The following is a 21,487-nucleotide window of genomic DNA, read 5'->3' on the forward strand; positions in this document are numbered from 1 at the left end:
AGAAATTACTGCTTCTTGCATCCTTAGGAAACTGGCTGGTCTTCCTCCAAAACTAATAATCCTGCTTGCTGATCAGGTACAGAGCTGCAGAATGACATTCAACTTAGATTCCACTGGATTTCTTTCATGGAATGATCCAGCATTTTGTCCCTGTAGCACTTTGACTGGCACACAAAAGCCAGCAGTTGAATCAGGGTGTCTTGTTCAATAGTGCAGACACTAACCATGGATTCTGATATCTGTTCCCATTCAGTCTCTACACTTCCTCCTGCGTTTTAGAGAAAGTGTCAGTGTTCATGATGTCAGCAGAGCGTGTTTCTGTCTCTGAGCCTATGTACCAGGTTATAATATAGACAAACTCCCAAGACTTTTACCCCATCTAAAGTTAAAGATAGAAGGTAACTTTCTGTTCAGTGTGTCCTATGTAAATCCTGTCTGCTTCTCTCCAGTTCCCCTCCAAATGAGTGTGTTTGCAGGTCAAATGAAAGACAGGTAGTTTGTAATGCCTTAGGCATGAAGAACTGCATGGAGAAACTGAAGGAAAGTGGCACAGGCCCACAAACCAAATCTTAGAGCTAGTGTTCTAATTATGCATGATTCAAAATGTCTAGTGTAATGTAGTTATTACCAGTAAATTGAGATATGCATTTATACATAATGAAGCAATAGGAATTAATATACCAATAGCTTGAACTTCCTGCTTTGATTCTCAAATTTTGGGTTTTTTTTAGAGAATGTGCTGCCTCTGTAGAGAAGGGGGCAGAATGTATAGATAGGGACAGAAGCATGGCACCAAAACTGTAAATCAGGAACCGGGATCAGCAGAACTCGCCTTTATAACCTCTAGTCTGGTTCATATCACTGTCCTGAGCATGTAAAAAGCAGGGCATGAACGAAGCATGTTTAGAGGCGAGATGAGGTTTCTCACCTGCTGCAGCTGTAGCAAGGAAAAGGGTGCAGAGTTTCTTACACGGTGCAGGGGAGCGACTGGTGGGAAAGAAAAAAACCAAACCCACAAAAAAATCACCCCAAAACCCAAGGCGACAAACGAGTAACAGAAACCACAGACTCAAATTGAGTGTAGTATTTGCCAGACAGCAGTAATAGCTTGAGTGTGGTGAGAGAAATTATTTGGAGAATACTGAAATTAATAAGCACAGTAGATATTTTTCAGGTGTTGAATAGCTTTTTAAGAGACAGTATTTTCGGGTAACTCTAGCCACATAGGCAGCTGTACTGAAGCATAATGGTACCAGCCAGCAATAATGGCATCTGCAGGAATGAACCTGAAAATACTGGTAATGTTGTATATTTTTTAAGTTCTTTAAAGAGATTTTTAAAAACAGAAAATTAGATTTGATCACTGAAGGTCTTTATCTTCTGCAACAGAGGTTGCAATTGTCTTTTTTTCTTTATTTTGCTTACTAGATAAAAGGGAATTTGGGTGCCATCTTTCTGTAAACTCTTAGTGTGTTCTCTGTAATTCAAGTCTCTTAGTGGATAATGCAGTCAATTTCTGCTGGCAGTTTTAAAATAAGAGAATGTGTGGTATAGCCTGCATCACTAATACTTTTCCAAGTTTAAACTTGTAATTAAACGTGTAGAATACTGGCTTGTAATTGCAGAATTCCATTCTTGTAGCTTAGCTTAATTTTGTAAGTGGGCTTAACTTGTGCAGAACACTTCTCCATGTACAGAGGCTCAGTCCTCTCTCTTAAGTAGAAAGTGTCTCGGAGGAAAAAAAGGTGTGTCAAGTTAACTCCTGTTCATACTTCATAGCCAACCATTCATAAAGCACTGTGTTTTGGGTTTGGAATGGGAATTGTGGTTTTACCCATGAATGCTCTTTTGAAATATGTAAGGATTGCCAAATGAAGATACAAATTTTATAAGAGAAGATAACTATTTCCATGGTATCACAAGTTAGACTGAATGAAAGTCTTTGAGCCAACTTCTTCAAGAAACAAGAAAATTTCTAACACAAAGTTAGCCCAGTGGTTAACCACGGTCATTCTTAATTCTTTAGAACACTATGCATGGTTTTAAAGTCTGTTAAATATTGTGATGAGTAAGCCATTGTATCCTTTGTATTTCCCTTCAGTATAACCTGGGGAATAGGCTACTTCAGGATATCAGTGAAGTTATTTTCCTTTTGAAAAACATAACAGCAAAGGAGAAGTATTAGGTGTAAATTCCTAAAAATTACCTTAGTACTTAATAGGCTAAAGAATACTTACACTGAATTTCTGATAGCATTCTTGCATGGATTAGTGGAGGAAATTATTGGTGTGACTACAAACTATGTACTCCCATTGCACATGTTTTACATGGTAACAGTGAAAGAATGTCTCCCTGCAAATTCTGATTTTTTCCAAAAGGCAGCTTGCTTTTATATCTATGCATCTTTGAGGATTTCAAGATAAGATTTTATTCTTTTGACACTGTAAAGAGGAACTGTTTAAAAATGAACCTGGAAACTCTGCACCTGTATAAAAACTTTTTTAGCAATAAAGCAGCACAGGCTGAGAATGCACTAAAACTGGATGTGTCGTCTGTTCAGAAGACAAATTAACCAAATTACATTCCACTCCACTTCTGAGGTGTACTTGCTGTAGCTCTGTCAAAACTTAACAACTTGAGCTGAATTCATATATGCTGGATATCTGCTTTGGGGCCAGGTGTCCCAGTAGACTTCAGGCACAAGAGCTTCTGACTTCTTAAATAGCAGCTAAACAAAAATTGTTATTCCACTTCAGTCCCTTCAAGGGTTATTTTTGAGGGTAGCAGAAATTCTGCTTCTTGTATTGATTGCTTAATAGTAACAAGGCCCCTCAGAAGAATGTTTTATGGATGTATTGTTTATTGTTTTGTGACTACACTTTTTTTTATATTGTGACTACACTTCAAAAAATTTCTTCTGTGGTTGGTGGAGGTCCTCCCAGTTTCAAAGATTACAGAAATGCAGTTTAAAAATTTACCAGCTATTCTTCAGCACATACTTATTATTTATTTAAATCCATAATACGTAATATAATTTGTGGAACTGATACTTTAATGCTTCATAACAAATGAGGACCCAAGTGAGATAAAGTGATGGGTTTTTTCTGCAAAATAATCAAAGGAAAAGAAGTAGGCCTAGGACTCACATAATACTGGCAGTGATTTGGACTATATGAATTTCTGAGTTTCAGAAATTAGCTTTTATTTAAGAAGTTCCTTCTTCACAACTTTAAATATAGTACAAAAATGTAACTGACAGTTTCCTTTTAAGGATCAGCACTAATGAAACAAAACAATTTAGCATTATTCATAATACAGACATAAAATAGCAAGAACCAGTCACAATGCAGAAATTAGAATGAAAGGGCAAAAGCAAACAGCCCATTATCAATCACATTTCTTAGACTCATGCAACAACAACACAAGCACTAAGGAAGTACTACAAAGGTGGTATTAGAATTTGTGAGAGTCCCTGCTCTCCTTGCAGAACGGCTGTTGATACTCCATGGTTTTGCTTATGACAATGAACTGAGTCCATAAGAACTCCCAAACAGAAATACAGTGAGCATTAGTAGTAGCCTAAGTACCAGTTGCCCACCTAAAACCTCTGAGGTGCCTTACAGTGAGTTTTGTACCCTCTGCTCCAAGCAGTTATTTTACAAATAAGACAAAACACAGAACTGGCAGTAGCAGCAACAAGGTCTGCAGCCTGCTGGTCATATATATGTTAGGAGAAGGCAATTTGCATCACTGGAATTAAGTTGATCAAGAATACAGAATCCTCTCTAGACTACTACAGAAAACTACTAAACTTTCCATAAAATTCATTATTCCACTGGGGAAAAACATTAGCCCTTTAGGGAGGGGAGAGAAAAGGGACCTTAATCTTCCAAAAAACAAGAATTAGGGATATTCTGTCCCAATAAAAAGGGGTAAGTAGTGCTTTATTATCTGTAAATTTATTTTCTAAATATTTGGAAATAAGCAGAACCAATTTTCAACAGAAAGAGATGCCAATGAGCCACAAGTAGGTATTTTTTTATGAAACATCCTAACTGGCCATTTGAAGGCAACAGGCAGTCATAACTTCAGGAAAGCAGTGCTTCCAGGATTGTGCAGAAGACTGTTCCTTGGTTTCATAGTTAACATTCGAGAAAGAAACACTCAAATCTGTTGAAGGCAGTTGCTCACAGCCTTAGCTGGCAAAATTTGACTCAGTCCTGTTCCTGGGGCTGCACTTCGGCAGACTTGGCAGGCACATGGGTTGCCCTTTACCTGAAATTCAAAACCTTGTGTTCTGTCTCCATGGTGCCATCCTGACCTACGCTCTAAGAATATTGCAGCATCTGTGACGTGCTTGTCTGCTGCTTTTGCAGGCAACACACACAAGCAAATCTCAAAACTCTTCAGGAGTCCATATAGCAGTGGCTCACACATCAGATGTAGCTAATGAGCCACTTCACCAAAATCTAGCTGCCATTAACAACGTGTCTGTATTGAAAGATAGGACAAGAGCTTTAGTTTTTAAGAATGTTCAGTTTGTAACGGTGGCTCTTGAATACCATCACCTTGTTAAGTATATTTTGCATAACTCCAGAAACCTGACTTCAGTATTTCAAAGGCTGGTTTTCCCCCAAAGTCATTAGAAAAACCAAAGTCAGATTTACACAGCCTCAGAGAGTAACATGCTGCATGGGTGAGCTATTCAGACTTCCAAGCATAACTTTAGTATGTCAGATTATCAGGTGTTCTTGAAGGGATGTACTTCATCATCAGTTCTTTCCACACACAGATAAAGTGACAGATCAATACTCAGACCTGGTCTGGTGCATTATTTCTCTGTAATGACCAAACTCAGCAGAGATGCAGAAACAACTCCAGCAGTTCTTGAAAATGGGTATTAGTTGGCATTAACTCTTGCATATCCTGATAGCAGGTCATCTGCATCTGTTGAAGAGTTTTGCCATTCTGTTACATAATGATTTTGTTACATAATTATTTTATCCAGCTTCCTTGTCAATAATTCTACACGACTACTTAACTCCACAAGCTTTTCTTTCATCTAGGAAAAAAGAGAAGAGTATTAAAATTAGCAAAAAAAGTCCTAACACTGGATCTTTGAATAACCTGCACCCCACTCAAAGTGGCTAAAGAGCAGCTCACTTTCAAGATGGGAAAATATAGAGGGGCTTGATCTCTATACTGCATGTTTAGTACTGACAAAAACAGCACCCAGATCAGAGGGCTGCACTAAAAACTGGAGATGGATCAATGTGTACCAGAATCAGCCCTTCCAGGGACACAGTGGAAGATGAAGATGGAGTTGTTGCAGTTTTACTATGATGAACCTGATCTTTTCTAGTTAACTCAAGTTTTCACACAGACAGAGACTTTCTTTGACAATATGTGGACAAACTGTTTCATCATTAGCTTAGGAATACATATGGACATTATGTCTCAAAAAGCAAAGGCCAGATGCTTGAGCTTGTTCTAGTCAACAAGGGAACTCCCTACAGTCACGTAATTTGTGTTTGCAATGAAGTGCTGTCATATTTTTACTTCAATCATGTATTATTACTAAATCATGTCTCAACTTCAGAAGTTTTATCTAGATAAAATTTTTGTATCTTAGCCTCACTTGACCTGTAAAAACACTCTGATCTTATAGAAACTGGAAGATGACTTGGAAGAGGATAAAACTTAAGAAATATAAAAGGCCTAAACCTAAACTCAGCCCCACAAAAAAGTAATGAACAAATTATCACATAAATACTGGATATTCTGGCTGTCTCCGACACACAATAACTTCATTTGAGCTAAGGCACAGGCAATTAACTAACATAACAACTAGTCAGGTTACAGATAAGAACATCCACTTTGAACACCACAACAGGAGGGAGGTCCTAGAATTCTCTCCGAAACTACAAATACTGCCATGGTGTTTTGATCTTACACAGACATAAAAATATGACTTTAAAAATCCCTTTCAAAAAAAAAAAAATTTTTTAAATTCTTCAATAATGACAACACGAGTCGTAATACTTAGGCCAAGTCTGTATAAATGATTTTAGGTTTGTTTTTTTTTTTTTTTGCAAGGTATAGAGATAAAAGGATAACAAACTTCTGCCAAAATTTATCTCGAACTGGGTATGTTCTGCACTTCAGAGATCTTAGAAAATGTTTCACATCTCATGCATTGAGTCAACTACTGTCAAATGAGGCAGCATTTTCTCAATCTTGGGCACTAAAAACCCCCACATTTCTGTCAATGTTTTTGAATTAATGTCCAGAATTACTAGCATTTTCTTACATTCTGCATGTGTTTCTTTAAGGTCACAGCTGGAAAAGTCACCTTAGAAGCTTCTATAATCATTTGATTTTTTAAGAAGTAACTGGAAAACAAAAGGGGAAAGGAAAAAAAAACACAAGAAAAACAGTTAAAAACCTATAGTCGCACTATTTAGACAGATGATTTAAGATGATTTTAAAGCAGATACAAGGTTGTTGCCAAAAATAGTAATTATGAAAATACTCAAAACATAACAATGGTTTTATTTTGGAATCAAGATCCTCTCATCACCTGCTGTAAGTAATTTACAGCTGCTATAGTCAAGTCCTCAACCTATCATGGAATCACTTTGATACCTTAGGTTAGTGAAATGCATCTGGAACTGAAGAGATTTCAGCATTGCACACAAGTAAATATGAAGTCTTACATTACACAAGGACACTCAAGAGGTGTAAGGCAAATCAAAGGGATTCACATCAACACAGTTTAGACATCAAGAATATTAAAATCCCACATCAATGTGCTCAGACAAAAGTCAAACCACTTTTGTTAGCTGTAGGCCAGTTGTACAGTAACTTACAGCTACCTGTGAAGTCACTGACCATAAGAATGCAGTGTACTCACCACATGATGCTGTCCTTGAAGAAACAGAACAAGTCCCGGAGATGTGCCAGCTCACTGCCAGAAGAATAAAGAATGAAGCCCACGGCTGAGCCACAGGACCGACAGAATAATAAATAATAAGCACTAAAAGAAGAAAGGGAAATGTTTTTAAAAAGAAGCTTTTGAAACCACAGATGCTGTATATTTGTCAGAGGACATAAAATCTTCAGTTCCCTTGGGGCAAAATCCAAGGCATAATAACACCTCCTCCTCAAAAAAGTAATATGTACAAAAACAACATGACCATAAAAAACTGGGCATGTAGTGAAAGAAGTAATCTATCTAATAAGTGAAGTTGCTATTAAGGAAGAAAATGCACATCTTATTATCACAGAATGTTTTAGAGTATTCTACTCAAACATGATTTAACTAATAAAGCAATGCATGTGCTAGTTGTAAATTCTTTCTAATAAGATAGATTCTTACCCCATGCAGAGGGAGGGGCAAGGAAAAAAGTCAAAAAAAGAGCAAGTCTTAAATAGAAAAAGTTCCCAGTCCTGACAGTTTGTAAAATAGCCTTTAAAAATCATTTAAACAAGCTACTGGTTCTGTAAGCCCCTAGATGACATTTCACTTTCTTCCCGCTAGACTGAGTTACCAAACCTTGCAAACGGTAGGCTCCTGAATAAGGCAGCACGATTTTTTTATTTTCAGTATTAAGAAAAACCAACTAACCAATAGCCACCCCTCCCCCCAAGGCCAACCAAAACCCCACCAAACCAAACAAAAGGCAGAGATGTTTTAAGAGACGTTTTAGGAAGGGAACAAAAGGACCTACAAGTTTTGCTGTCTTCTACTGCTTTGCTCGAATTTTTCTCTCTACCTACAGAGGTTATAGCAACAAAACTCTTTGATTTCAAGTGAAAACTACATCCCTACAAAAGGTTTCTCCATCCGAAGTGTGAAACAAGCACAGAAGTCACTTGGGAGTTTGCCAAGCCCCGCAGAACCCCCGCGCACAAGCCGGAGGAGCTCCCGGCCGTGCCGGAGCCCGGCTTTTCCCGCACGATTTACCGCGGCTGCCGCCCAGGGCAGGCCCAAGGCCAGAACTACGGGAGCTACGCACCATCCCAGGAGGGCTCCCTCCAGGCCGACCAGCAGCGAGTCCTCCCAGGTCACATCGCTGGTGACTTCTGAGGAGAAAGAGAGAGACGCGCTGCAGCCGAGAGCCCCCGGACCAGCCCCCGCCCGGTCGCCGCTGCCCGCCCGACGCCCGCGCGGGGTAGCGGCGCGTCGCAGCACCCGCCGGCCCGACGAGGCACTGACTGAAGCAGATGAGGACGCTAAGCCCCGGCGGCTCCTGCCCGCACAGCTGCAGCGAGTCCCCCAGCACCGTCCAGCAGCCACGGCAGTGGAACACGGCGCACTCCTCCGGCAGCGGACCCTGCCGCCGCGGCGGCGATGCCGGCACCGCGGCCGGCGACAAGGAAGACAACGGCGGCGACGGCAGGGGCGGGGACGGCGGCGGCGGGGGCGGGGGTGGTGGCGGCGAAGCCCAGGCGGTAGCGGCGGGGGCGGGCGTCCGCTCCAGCACGATGGCCCCGATGGGCTGCGGGTCCTGGAACAGCTGTCGCAGCCGCTGCCGCACCGCCATCTCCTCCCGCCAAGCGTTCGGACGCGGGGCTCGCCCCCGAGTATCGCGATTGGAGGATGGTTCGCATATCTGCATTGCTATTGGTCAGTGGCCGCGTCAATCCTGGCCGCCCGCGGCTATTGGGCAGCGGGCCACACCGCGCGCGACTTTCTCTACCGGGAACGCCTCATGGCGCTTGAAAATAAGCACGCGCAGCGGACCGCGCCGCCATTGGCGGCTCTCGAGCTCCGCCCCCTCTAGCCACGCCCCTTCCCTGGCCCAGCCAATGGGCTGGCGCAGCGGGCCAGTTCGAACGGCGGGGGCGGTGCGAGCCGTGTCGGTTGGCGCGGGCGGGCAGGGCCGCTCGGTGGGAGCTGCTGTCATGGCGCTCTCTTCGCTGCAGCCCCTGGAGGCGCTGAAATACGCCGAGCTCCAGCGTATCGCTAAGGCCGCTGGCCTGAGGGCCAACCTTCGGGTGAGGCGGGGGTGGCTGCGAGGGAGCGCTGCCCACGAAGCTCCGGGTTCTGGGGTGCCCCTGTGCCCGGTAGCGAGAACGCGTCCCCAGCCTCCCAGGGCGCACCCTCCTGCGTCTGGAGCGCCACGGGGTGCGGCGGTGACTTCGCCCTGGGGCGCCCAGGGGCTGCGCGGCCGTCCGGGGTGCGGGCACGCACTGGGGGAGGGGGAGAGGGAGAGCGGGACTCCGGTGTTCCCCGGGTGTCGAGAAGGGGCGGCTGCCCCTCCTCTGCTGGCCCGGCTGCTCCCCACGCCGGTGTCCCCGGTGCGGGTAGCTATGTTTGTTTGTGTGGCTTTGTTGGTTTGGGTTTTATTTTCTGACGACTCGGACAGGGAGGAACAGTGACAAGAGAGTACCTTACGGGAGGAGAGGGCGGTCGCTTTTAAGGGCGAGAAGCTTAAGGGCGCCCCAGGGTCCTGCCTGGAGCTGCGGGTGCTGTGAGGCACGGCCCGGCTCCTCCTGCAGCAATGGCACAACTCATAGAGCCTTAAAAGAAAGATCTTGGGTGGACAAGGCAGTTCCCTGTCCTCACAGGACTCAGAGTTCTTCTGGAAATGTTAGTTTTGGGGGTACTTTCTTTGTGTTTGTGCTGACCTGTCTACTTAGGTCTTTAAGAGTCTTTCGTAGCTTGGTGTGTTTTCATCGTTGTTTTATTACTGTTACTGCTGAACGTATGCGAGGGATGAAAAGAATGCTTTGCATGTAGCATGGGCAAGGCAGAAGCAATTGCAGAAATTTGACACAATTTTAATTCAAGTTCAGCTGCGCTGTGGGGCTTAAAACAGTTTGTCTCCTTCCTTGAACAATTAACCTCCTCGACAATAGAGCAGGGGAAACCTAGTCAAGGAAATTTGCCGTTGTGCCTCCGTGGAGAATACGCTGCAGATTTATCTGCGGCCTTAGGCGCTTTCTCTCATTGACTGACTCGAACGAGTCCTAGGTATGCCTTATGCTGTTGGATTCGGGAAATGTTCTGCTCGCTCGTTGGATCAGTTTCTAGGATGTGGGTTGGGCCTGGGCAGCTCTTCAGTGACTTAATGGACTCTTTGGTTCATGGGTTGTTTCGATTTCTCTTCAGGCGGACAAATTATTGGAATCATTGAAGCAACACTTTGAAAGGACAAATGAAGAAAGTGAAAATATGGTAACATAATAAATCAGACCTTGCTTTTAAGAAATGTAAACCTTAATTTGTAACCCATAGAGCAGAGCATGTCCTGAAGAGTGATTTTGACCACAATGGGAACTGTAATAGAAATACCTTTCTCTTCTTAGTGCCCTTAGTTTTAAGTACTTATATGCTGATAGAAATAGATATGCTAATGTTAGTTTTGAAGCAGCCTCTATGACTGAAAGCTGATTTCCTTTCAGCTGCCAAAATTACCAATGTATTTTTCAGCATCAGTACAAACCTATTCTCTGTGAACAATGACATTTTATTTCCACTGAACAAACCTTAATTCTTGCTTGTTTGGCTCTAGACATTATTCAGTAGCAAATATAAAAATATTTTATTCATTTTGCATGCCTAAATGAAGAAGACTAGGTACTAATTGGAAAGCATTTTGCATCTACTACAGTTTACTTTCCCTATAAGAAAGCAATATAGTTGTGCTACTTCCTTTATTTGCCTCTTAGTGTTTTGTTTTCTTAACTTTTTAAAAAATTTTCTGTAAGCTGAATTGTTTTGTTGAATGTGGCAATGTTTTTGATTAAAGTAATTTGTTATCTCCTTTTTCTAAAATACATCTCCCTTTAAGTGCATCCCTTAAAAATCTTTAAAGGCTTGAGGAACCTTGTCAGGTTTTTAAAAATTTTCATGAGCAGGAAAGGAGCCCTGTTTTTACTGCTGAAGAGTATTCCACAAATGTACAAATATGGGAGGGTCATGGCATCATGCAAGTTAGATTTCAAAAATAAAATATTAGATTATTATAAATTATTAAAATGAAATGTGATAAACCAGTCATAGGAATTGTATTTAAAGTCTCCAAACAATGAGCTTTGATGCTTAGGGGAATCTATATTTTGCCTGTTTCTTGATTACTATGCTGCTATGTGGTATGCTTCTGTTTATCCTTAGTATAAAATACTTTTTTACATAATAAAATTGAAACTGTCCCTGGAGTATTTAATTCATATTTGTGTCAGATATCTTCCAGTTATAGTATTTTTCTGCTACAGGGTCCTGTAAAGAGTGCATCTGCTTCCATCAAATCAGAAGAACTGAGCAATCAGGAGGAAATGTCTGATTCAGTGTGTTTCATTACAAAAAGACGTGGTCAGGATAAGAAAATAACCAGAAAAAAGAGGAACTCCCATGAGGAAACTAACAGCAGTGAAGAAAACCCAGTGCTTTCAGATGAGAAACAGGTGATTTGCTTGGCATGCTTTTGTGTGCTGTCCTCCCTTCCTCTGAGCATAATTTAAGCACACTTGATTTCTTTTCAGTCACCATTTATAGATGGTATGTATTCATATGTATGTGTATAGACACATACAGAAATTGATATGCACGCATTCTGGTACTGGTCTTTTGTATTTTGTAGCACTGGCTTTTGTCCCTTTATGCACTGTCCCATAATAAACAGACATTACTTCTAGTCACTGCTTCAAGACAATAAATTCCTGTAAGAAATATACAATTCCAAACACCTTATCTGAGTGTAAGGCTGCTAGTTCATTGTAATATTCCGAATCTTAGGCTAGTTTCAGAATTTGTCTAAAATAATGCTGTTCTCTCTTTTTTGGTACAGAAAAAATTATCAGAAGTTGCACAATTGCCTAAATGTCATAATTTTTTTTATTGTGAGGGTTGTGTGACTTAGGGAGAGAAAGTTACAGGTGAGATGAAGGTTGAAGTTTTTTTGAGTTACAAGGAGTAGGTAAATTAAGAACTGTCTGGAAGACTTTTACTGAGGTAGAGGAGGGGAATGAGAAAATGAGGAGTATTAGTCTTTTAGTGTTAGAGAATTGTACAGTATGCAAAAATACAGCAGTAAAAAGTAACATCCTCAGTGAATTTAATCTTACTTACAAATCATTAATTTTAATCCATAAAGGCAATTTTATACTAAAATGTGAGAGCTATGCAGGTCAAAGCTTTCTAATATATCTAAGTTTGTGAAGTAACAGGGTGAGTATTTCACAGGTTAACTCAGTTTGGACTTCAGAAAATCTCTTGCTCAATCTCTCAGTCAAAGCATACTCAGCTGTGAGGTTAGAGCCCAGTGCTTTAGGCTTTATCCAATCTGATGCTGAAAACCCTTGAGGATGAAGGCTGTGCACCTCTCTGGGCAATCTGTTCCACTGACTCACTGTTCTCAGAACAACAGCCTTGCTTTATATCCAGTTGGAACAAACTGCTTAAACAAGGTATGTTTAAATTGCAGGCGCATTCTGATATGAAAGAAAATGAAGTGCCTCAGGGGGAGCACAAAAAGGGACAGAAGATATCACAAAACAAAATCCAAATAACTGAAGAGAGAGATATTGAGAATCCAGGGATGGGTGCTGGACAGAAGAAACAGGCAGAGAAGACTTCTACTAAAGGCTGGGGAGGACAACGTAAGTAGAAAATTGGATAAAAGTAACTTCAATTTGTGCTGCTCAGAATAACCAAAAGATAATTTTATTGTGTCTTCATACCATTTTTGTGGCGCATCTGTTGATCAGTAACTTGTTTTGGGGCTACCAGAAGAAAATTGGTCTGGTTTGAGTTTGTGTTACTTGTTTAACATTGTAACACAAATCCACAAATTCTGCAGTGTAGGAATTTTGCTGGCTTTGACTTCAGAACTCTTGTTTTAGTGAAGGAGTTTTCAGAGAGATATGAGTGTTTTTGAGTTTTACACTTCCAAAAGGATCAATGCCTTTTGGAATACCCTTGAGGTGTTGTTTGGCCTCTAGGAGGTGGCAAGAAAGGGAGGACTTGCTTCGTTATGATCCATTTATCTTTTTCTACAGAGGAACAGATTTATCTTTTGCTTTCCAGGAGTAAAATCAGCAGAAAACATAGAATCCTTTACCATTTGTTTGAACTACCTGTATCTGTAGAGTATCTGAATGTATTCCACTGGATCACTTTTTCATCTGGTGGTGTCTTTAGTCCGTCAAACATGATGCCACTGAAAATAGGAATTAATTTATCTCCCACTGCTTTATGTATGTAGCTGACATGAAGAAATTGGTTTGTCCACCTAATCTGATAATTTCTTGATATTGAGGGATCTGTCAAGTAAGATACACTTCTGCATTTGCTCTGTTAGGCTCAGTGCATGTAGTCTGTAAGTTTATTATGGATATTCTTCTTGTTCCATAGAATTTACAAGGACAGTCTTATGGGAGACCACCAATAATTTTGAACTAGCTCAGAAATAGGGTTTTTCAATGAACTAAAACGATTTTCTTTGTTTTTAAAAACAAAAGCAATAGGGTATGAGGGGACATCACTCATCTTGACAGTTGGTACAGTGCTCATCTTTTCCTATAGCTGTAGTAACAAGTCTGCATTTAATATTAAATCGATTTTTTAACTGCATGCCATTATTTGTTTCCAATAAGGACTTCTTTCAATATATTGTAGTCATCTAAGTTTACTTTTGAAGGGATGTGAATGACCAGAAATACAAGTGTTTGCTGTTGACATGCAAAAGCTGAACTTGACGTAAAGTTGCTACCTGATTTTTTTCCTTAAGAAAATTAATCATTAAAATGTGAACATGAGCGTATTACTACACTTGAGAACAGAGATGACAACAATAGCTTGGACTTTGTATGTAAATAAGGCAGTGGCAGAAAAGTTGGTCAAAAGGTATTTCTTCTTTAGTATCAACATTTAAAAAACACATACCAAGGCCCGTGAGTTTAAAGTTTTTGTTTACCGCAAGCACAGGTCTCTTGTAAACTTTCCCTGAAAAATATTTTACTATCATAAGATACTAACCTAATATGACCCGCTTTGAAGAGATAAAGTGTGTTTTGAAACAAACATTGGAACAATATTTAAAACCACTGTGATTACTTTAAATCATCCAGGAGTCATAATGATTTTGTCTAATCTTGCTGTACCAGGTAATGCTCATCCTGCAGGAGGGAAGATCCCTTTACATGTAGGCCGTGCACCTAGGTCTGCAGGAGTGACAGCTACCACACCAAGTAAGATAACCTGCCATCTCTAGGAAGAGATGTGTTTTCTCTGTGTAAAGGGAGACTTGGCTTAGTTTTTTAAAACTCAGATTTCTATTCATTCTCAAATGAAAGAATATTCTCTCTGTAAAAAGCAAGCAAGAAAAAAGAATTCCCAAATGTTACATATCAAGGTATATATTCCAGCTTGTAAATTCATAGTAGTAAATGACTGGCATGTATGTTAAAAAACTGGTTTATTGAACATTTTGGTACTTTTCCATACAAAACTTGTATTAATGATTTTGAAAGAACAGGAACACATACATGCTATTATTCATGCTCGTTTAGTTTTCACTTTATAAATACTATGGTTGAGCTGTATTACTATACATTAGCTCATGTTCATCACTTCTTAAAATGTGTTAAATCGTCTCAAATGTAGAAGTATTTATTGTTTTCTTTAACTGCAGAATTTGGGGGTTGGGTTGGATGATCTTTAAAGGCCCCTTCCAACCCAGACCATGATTCTATAATCCTCTAGGTTACCAGGTAATGGGCCATGTTGCTGGTGAAAGATTCTTTTGGTCCTGTTTGGTCAGCTGGTTGGACAGCCTTTAGTTAGAGGGATGCATTGGCTTCTTTGAGGCCATGACAATTGGTGTCACAAAATTCTCCTATTATGTACTAAACTCCCTTAACACCAAATTATACCTGTGAATGTTCTTATTTTTGGAACTTCTTAGACTTCAAAAAGTTGCATGAGGCTCAGTTCAAGAAAATGGAATCTATTGCTGACTACATTGAGAGGAAAAAAAAACTGAATGAAAGTTGCAGTGCAGTCAAGGTAAGAGATAACTTGGGAAGATACCCATTGTTGGCATATTCAATTATTTCGAGGGCCTTTCTGTAAAAGTCCTACCAGGTCTCTTTAGATCAGTAAGTAGCTGGTCATGTGAACCTGCAGTGGAATATTATAACCAATGTATATAGTTATTTGTATATAACTTATAAAACAATACAATGTTTTACGTGTTAACAGTGTACAGCTGTAGAAACCAACAACTAACTTGTGGTTTTTGAGTAAAAATAATTGTCGCAATTACTTTTGTGAAAGATCTCCTGGATCTTTTGTTTACAACTTTTTTAATTGCTGCAAAATTTAACCAAGGGGATAGGTTATTTTTCAAAGAGCAGGAATTTTCTCTTTTGTGCCTGAATTATCATCCCATGGCTGCATATGATTCTCCTTAAAAATACATTCAATATGTGTTGTTCTCAGTTCTTGTATTTCACCCTCACATGGGTGAAAGCTGCTGACAGGGCCTCTCACAAAGTAGAGCCTAAAAAAGTGACAGTAATGCATCAATGAATGTGTGAATGAATATGGCAATGGCCATAGAATTGTTCAGGTTGGTTACTCTAGCACTGTCCATATCAAACAGTAACAATGAATGAAACTCCTGAACGCTACTTTTTTTTTTTAATGGCATATATTGTATCAATGTATACTTCAGACAAATTACTATTGGCAGGTGCTGACCAGAAAATCAAATCCTTTAAGAGCATCAGAAAAAGACACTCCATATTCTAAGGTATGTGTTTTTTCATGTCAATTTAATAATAAAAATACTTACATTTAAAATATGCTTTTAAAGATGAAAAAAAGGGAGAGAACTGAAGAGGCCATATGCTTCTGATTCACTGTGTGTTTTCCCTTCCTCTTGGCTGCTTTGTAGATAAATTTTCATCAGAGTATGGTAACTCAGAATTTGCTTTTCCCTAGAAACAAGCCAGTGGCAAAAGATTTTTATTCAGCCCAAATCCAGAAAGAGGCAGGTTCTCCACCACCAGCACTCCTTGTAATGTCCGGCGCTCACCACGCAATTCTCTGAACGCTGCTAATCGGAGCATTTTATCCCAGAAATCTTCGTTTCATCCTTCTGTACTTTCAACATCCAAAATGAATGTCAGGTAAAAAAACAAACCAAAGCTACCAGCAATCCATTTGATGTGATACATATGAAATAATTAACACTGACTGTGAATTTACTACATTATTTCTCTTCCAAAAATGAACTATGCAAGACTAATTCTGATTACTAACTTTCAGCCTGGTTTTTTGGGTGGTTTAAGCCTCATTGTGCTGTTACTGTCTTCATTCTTCATTTTTATGTCTGTTAGAAGAATCTCAAGTCCTGGCTTTCATTTTTCTGAAGCCAAATGATGCAAAATCAAGCAAATTATTTTTCTTCTATTACTGTGTTAGGTTTTCTATTTTTGCCAGGCAGCCTAGTAGTTTCTGTTTATCCTAATTAATTTTTCTGTAAATTTTTAAAATCAGAACTCTCTTCAGTATTCCTGCAATGGTTTTTAGGTACTTTCTTCCTTCTGTCCTCTACTTTCCCTCCCCTTCAGTGTCACAGCATGGGTCCTCTTATGATTGACTACTATAAGCAGACTGTTTCAGATGGGAACTGACACCAGAAGTCATGAGCAATTGCTAAATGGATGAATTCTTACTCAATGCTATTATACCTCGTCTCATTTCCTTTTAGAACATTATGTGTATGTCATCATTCCTCCACAGTAATCTAATTCTCTATTAGTGTTAATATTGCATGAAATTTCTAACTTCTAATGAAAGCCTTTATTTCTGCTATTTCTTTGTTGATTTCTAACTATTATACTGATTTTGACTTTAATCAGTTTCCTTAACCTTCCACAGTGACTGAAGTTCTGATTAGATATTCTCCCTTTGCTAACAATACACGGTTGTTCACAGGCCTTGGTTGTGTTCCTTGCTCTGATGACCTTCACTTTTCCACTTCTGCATGCCAAGATCATGGCTGCTGGGGCTTTTTTTTTGTCCCTGACTAAAGTGTATGTGGGATTTTTTTTTTTTTTAAGTCAGATAATGCAACTTCTCATATTGCTGATAATATATATTTATGAGACTTTGGAATGCAGGTCTTCTGCTGTTCAAAGGTCAAAATCAAGATTGCAAACTTAATGGCTTTGTTTTTACTTTAAATGTCTTTTTTATTTCAATAGATAACAAATGTAAAAAATACACTGCCTCTAGTGTCCTCTTGGATGAGCTTGGATGTCTTCACTGTAGCCCTAATTGACTTCCAGCAATATGTGAACCAAAACATCACTTTCAGAATTTGCTTCCAAAATTCCATTCCACAGTTGCACTGTGGTGGTGGACCTTGCAAGCTGTACTTCATCATAAACTTGCTTGTCCACAAAAACAGCTTTCTTCAACATTTACTCCTTGTCTTTCTAAATCTTGCAAGCTCATGGCTTATTCTCATGCATTTTTGCAAGATTTTGATTTTTATGCATGTGCACGTATGAGTAATCATAGGTGTTCATTAAAAATGTGTATATACACATTTGGAATACATATGGAATGGGTGTGTCTTGGTATGCAGGTAACTTGTGTGTTTCAAAATTTTCAGCTTCTTCTTCTTGTAGGTCTTTGAGGTCCAGCATTCTGTTAGTTGTCTTTCAGTTTTTCTTAATTTGAATTTTAAAACTAATGAAATATGCAATGCTTTACTACAGAATCCAGGTCTAAAGTAAATCACATCTGTTGGTGAATAAATCTACTAGCTTATTGCACCCAAGTATATTTGCTTTTCAAAATAACAAGAAAGTCAGTTCTTTGTAGTTTCTAGTAGTACTTACTGCTATTGACACTGGCTTGAAACTTAAAGTGTTATACCAGCAATGTATTTTAGTACAGTTTTTGTATGAGCTGTGAACATCTTTCACACAGTAAATATTTCTATCTGTAATAAATAATTTAATAATAATTAATATAGAAGGCGGGACCTTCTATATTCTGGCACATTGCTTACATTCCTTGTAGGTGACTGAACTTGTCTTGATACTTCTAAAATCTTTCAGGTTCTCAGAAGCCACAAAAGATAATGAGCACAAACGCTCTCTTACCAAGACTCCATCTAGAATGTCTCCATACATGGAGGAGATCTGCACACCTGACACTCAAAAGAGCTGCAAACTACTAAGTCAGAAGAACAGTAAGGGAAATGCAAGAAATAATGACCTGACTGCATCAAAGGGTAAGGTGGATGGTGACTATTTGGCTCTTTCAGATCAAGACTTTTGTCTTACTGAATTACTGTACAAGTTTTTAACAATCGAATGTCATGTAGACCCAGGTTTTAATTTAATTCTCTAATTTATGACTGGTTCTTCAGAAACTGCAGTAGTTTCTTTGTTTCCTTTGTTTTCCAGTGGTTTAACTAAAATGTTTAAGTGCCACAACGTAAACATATGGTACCTAGCTACCTACAGAAAAGAGGATAGAAAGTCTTCTAAGACCTTTAGGAATTACATAGCAGAAGATTCATATAGCAGATACAGGGACACCCCATCAGCACAGAAAGGAATTCCTGACACCTTCTCAGAGGTCTCATTCTTCTTGTGGGGTTAGCATGCATCAGGTTTCTAGCTGTGCTTTAGGATAACCTGTTATCAGCCTCAGGACCCTGATAACTCAGGAACTAAAATTAAGAAAAATCAGAAGTTATCTGATTACTAACAATTTCTCTGCTATCCAGCCATTGGCACCCTTAGCATTACAGGCATATTTGCACGGGTCAAGAACCCAGAGCTTCCTGGTTTTCTGTATAATACTAAAGGGCCAGTACTCTACAACTCTTGCCTCTCCCTATTTCAAGTGAGAATTGTGTTGTTTGTGCAATTCTATCTTTAGAAGTAGCAGCAGGGGCATTTAACGGCTCTTTGGTCTTGGTAATCGCAGTGTGGTCTTTCTGTGTACATTGATGCTCTTGCTACTCCAATGATGGTATCTTGGTGCCTTTTGTAGCTCTTACCCCCTTCAAGTTTGGAGCTCAACCTGCAGAACCCACAAGTGGAAAGAAGACATTTGATCTCAAAGCAAGTCTCTCTCGGCCACTTCGGTATCAGCCACACAAAGGTACTGTGACCCTGCGCAGCCTGTGGTGGTCATACCCCTTGCACTCAGCTGCTCCTGCGGGGGGGCACTTTGATACAAACAATGAGAACAAAGTTTACAGTCTCTTTTCCTGCCCCTTTTGTTTTCTCTATGGGTTCCCACATAGTCTGATGTTAAATTTCTTCATAATACATGCTTCAAGAGCCTCCCTACTGAAGATTAGGATTTTTATGACCTAAGGCCCATATATACAAGAATAAATATCCTTGCATTCCACTGAATAGATGCATGTACAGGAAATACAGAATATTCCTTACACAACAAGGTGGGTTTTTTTAATCTCATGCGAGATGCTGAACTTTGCATGGTAAGTGTTACTTCTAAGTACAGTCACTTGTTTCTACTTACAGAAGAACTACTTGTAGGGAATGGGCTGGTGAAACTGATAATACAGCTTAAAGAGGCATTTCATCTTCAAAACAACCAATAAGAAACAGGCTAGCTAGGATAAATTCATGATAAGAAGTTAAGCACACAGTTAGTTACTAAACTGTTAAACTAGTCTCTCGTTTTGCTCCTAAATTGTAGGACGACTAAAACCGTGGGGAGAATTTAAAGAAAATGCTGTTCTCAGTAGGTCTGGTGGTATCTGTTCACATAGGAAAGATTACAAGCAGCCACATCTCCAGACAAGGTTAGTACGCCACTCGTCTTTTTATAGATAGTGTTACTTAAAGTAATATGATGATTCATTCTTTTAGGATTTAAATGTAGCTTAGGAAAGAATACTTTTGTATAATCATACTGATGTTTTCAAGGGGCCTTCCAATGACTGTTCAATTTCAAGAAGGTCAACAAAAGGCTGCTCTGAATTTAAGACTTTTTTTTCCATGAAGAGTATCAGTTCCAGGGTTTGGAGATTCACCTTCATCTTGGTAGAAGCTGTCGATATTACCATGCTGTTACCTCAAGTGTTAGACCTGCATGTCTCATCAGATGTATTTGCCTGAATGTTTGGGTTCAGTCCATAGTGGTACTTTTATCTCTGCCTATGGCAAAGGCAGCACGCTGATTAAACTTGTGTTAGGCTGTGGTCAGCTTCAGATTCCTTTGGTTGCTAGTGTCTCTACCTTTAATAAAACTTGACATGGTCTTTTTTTTTCCCCTCCAGGGAAGAAAGGCGTGAGACGCTTGAGCAAGACAGAAAAAAGAAAAAGGCTCACGCTCTTGGAAAACGTAGAGGCCTATCTGGGTGTTAGGATGAACAAGAAGTATCTAAGACTTCACTGTAAATACTGTTCCTCTCATTTAAAGGCTTGTGCTCTGTGTATGGTTCAGGTTGCTTTTAGCTAGTGGAATCCAGAAAGCAATTAATGAGACCTTGTAATGTGCTCTGAGCATAATGATGATCAACTTCTCTACTAAGATGAGAATTCTAAACTTTCAGGGCCTTAGAACTCTCTTGTTGCTTCATAATGTTTTCATTTAGCTAATTTACTTGACTAAAAGATGTTAAAGAAGAAAATATAAGTGGAAAAAAGATGCTCGAGCAGCCTCCTTGCAACTTAGGATAGACTTGTACATCAGAATGCACTTGTGTGCTAGAATGCAGGCTTTAGATACCAGCAGCTTCAAATGTTCCTCAAGTGTTCAAAATGACAAGATTTGGAAGTACGTGCTTGCTCTGTTCTCCAGATCAATCCTTAAATGCTCTAAGTTACAGCAATTATTCAGCATTTCTAATCTAATGCCTATGAAATAGTAGGGAATTTCAAAGAGAAGAAAAAAATATGCAAGCTCTCTGGCAAACTAATGCATAACATAATTGTAAACTACCTTTTTGAAATAGTCACAACTGAATTTACAAATTACCAACTGCATGCTTTGAACAGTTTCTATGGTCAATAGCAGATGTTAAAATTCTCTTGCTTTTCACCTCTAAGATGCTTAGAAGATGTTATAATTGTGTTGAGATGTTATAATTGTATAAATATGTAAAACTCAATACCTTGGTTTTAAAAGAAGCTGTTATTTTTGCATTTAAAAAATGCATAGAAAAGTTGTCTGGATTTTTTAGGGATAGAAGTAGAAAGGTAATTTAGCAGTTGTAATCTCAGCTGTTGAGCAAATAAATGTTTCACTGAATTTAGTGTCCCATCAAATATATGTTGCAATGTCAAGAAAAAGCAAATTTTTTAATAAAGACAAATATTTTGTATATGTCCTATTTATCACTGGCTTTATCATTTAGTATACCAACTACAACTTCCTTACTCTGGCACTCATTTTGTTCACACTTGTATTTACTGCTGTGTTTTCCTGTGCCAAGTTTTCCTCACCAACTCACCTGCCTCCCACTCCATGAAA

General features: G+C 39.4%; 2 protein-coding genes across 2 annotated transcripts; one reads left to right on the forward strand and one right to left on the reverse strand.

Moving 5' to 3' along the window:
* Positions 1 to 3,183: 3,183 nt before the first annotated feature.
* OIP5 (Opa interacting protein 5) lies at positions 3,184 to 8,546 on the reverse strand. The gene is made up of 5 exons (XM_036383178.2): positions 8,219 to 8,546; positions 8,019 to 8,085; positions 6,914 to 7,036; positions 6,311 to 6,392; positions 3,184 to 5,062 (listed from the first exon to the last, which is right to left on the reverse strand). The coding sequence occupies exons 1-5, from the start codon at positions 8,544 to 8,546 to the stop codon at positions 4,988 to 4,990; spliced, it is 675 nt and encodes a 224-aa protein (XP_036239071.1). The 3' UTR covers positions 3,184 to 4,987.
* A 361-nt stretch (positions 8,547 to 8,907) lies between these two features.
* NUSAP1 (nucleolar and spindle associated protein 1) lies at positions 8,908 to 21,340 on the forward strand. The gene is made up of 12 exons (XM_036384321.2): positions 8,908 to 9,000; positions 10,118 to 10,183; positions 11,224 to 11,412; positions 12,432 to 12,606; positions 14,113 to 14,196; positions 14,913 to 15,013; positions 15,702 to 15,761; positions 15,953 to 16,140; positions 18,085 to 18,260; positions 19,031 to 19,141; positions 19,709 to 19,814; positions 20,292 to 21,340. Exons 1-12 carry the CDS (start codon positions 8,908 to 8,910, stop codon positions 20,377 to 20,379), a joined length of 1,437 nt encoding a protein of 478 aa, XP_036240214.1. The 3' UTR covers positions 20,380 to 21,340.
* Positions 21,341 to 21,487: the final 147 nt, after the last annotated feature.

The sequence above is a fragment of the Molothrus ater genome, chromosome 6, assembly GCF_012460135.2.
Source record: "Molothrus ater isolate BHLD 08-10-18 breed brown headed cowbird chromosome 6, BPBGC_Mater_1.1, whole genome shotgun sequence".
Lineage (NCBI taxonomy): Eukaryota > Metazoa > Chordata > Aves > Passeriformes > Icteridae > Molothrus > Molothrus ater.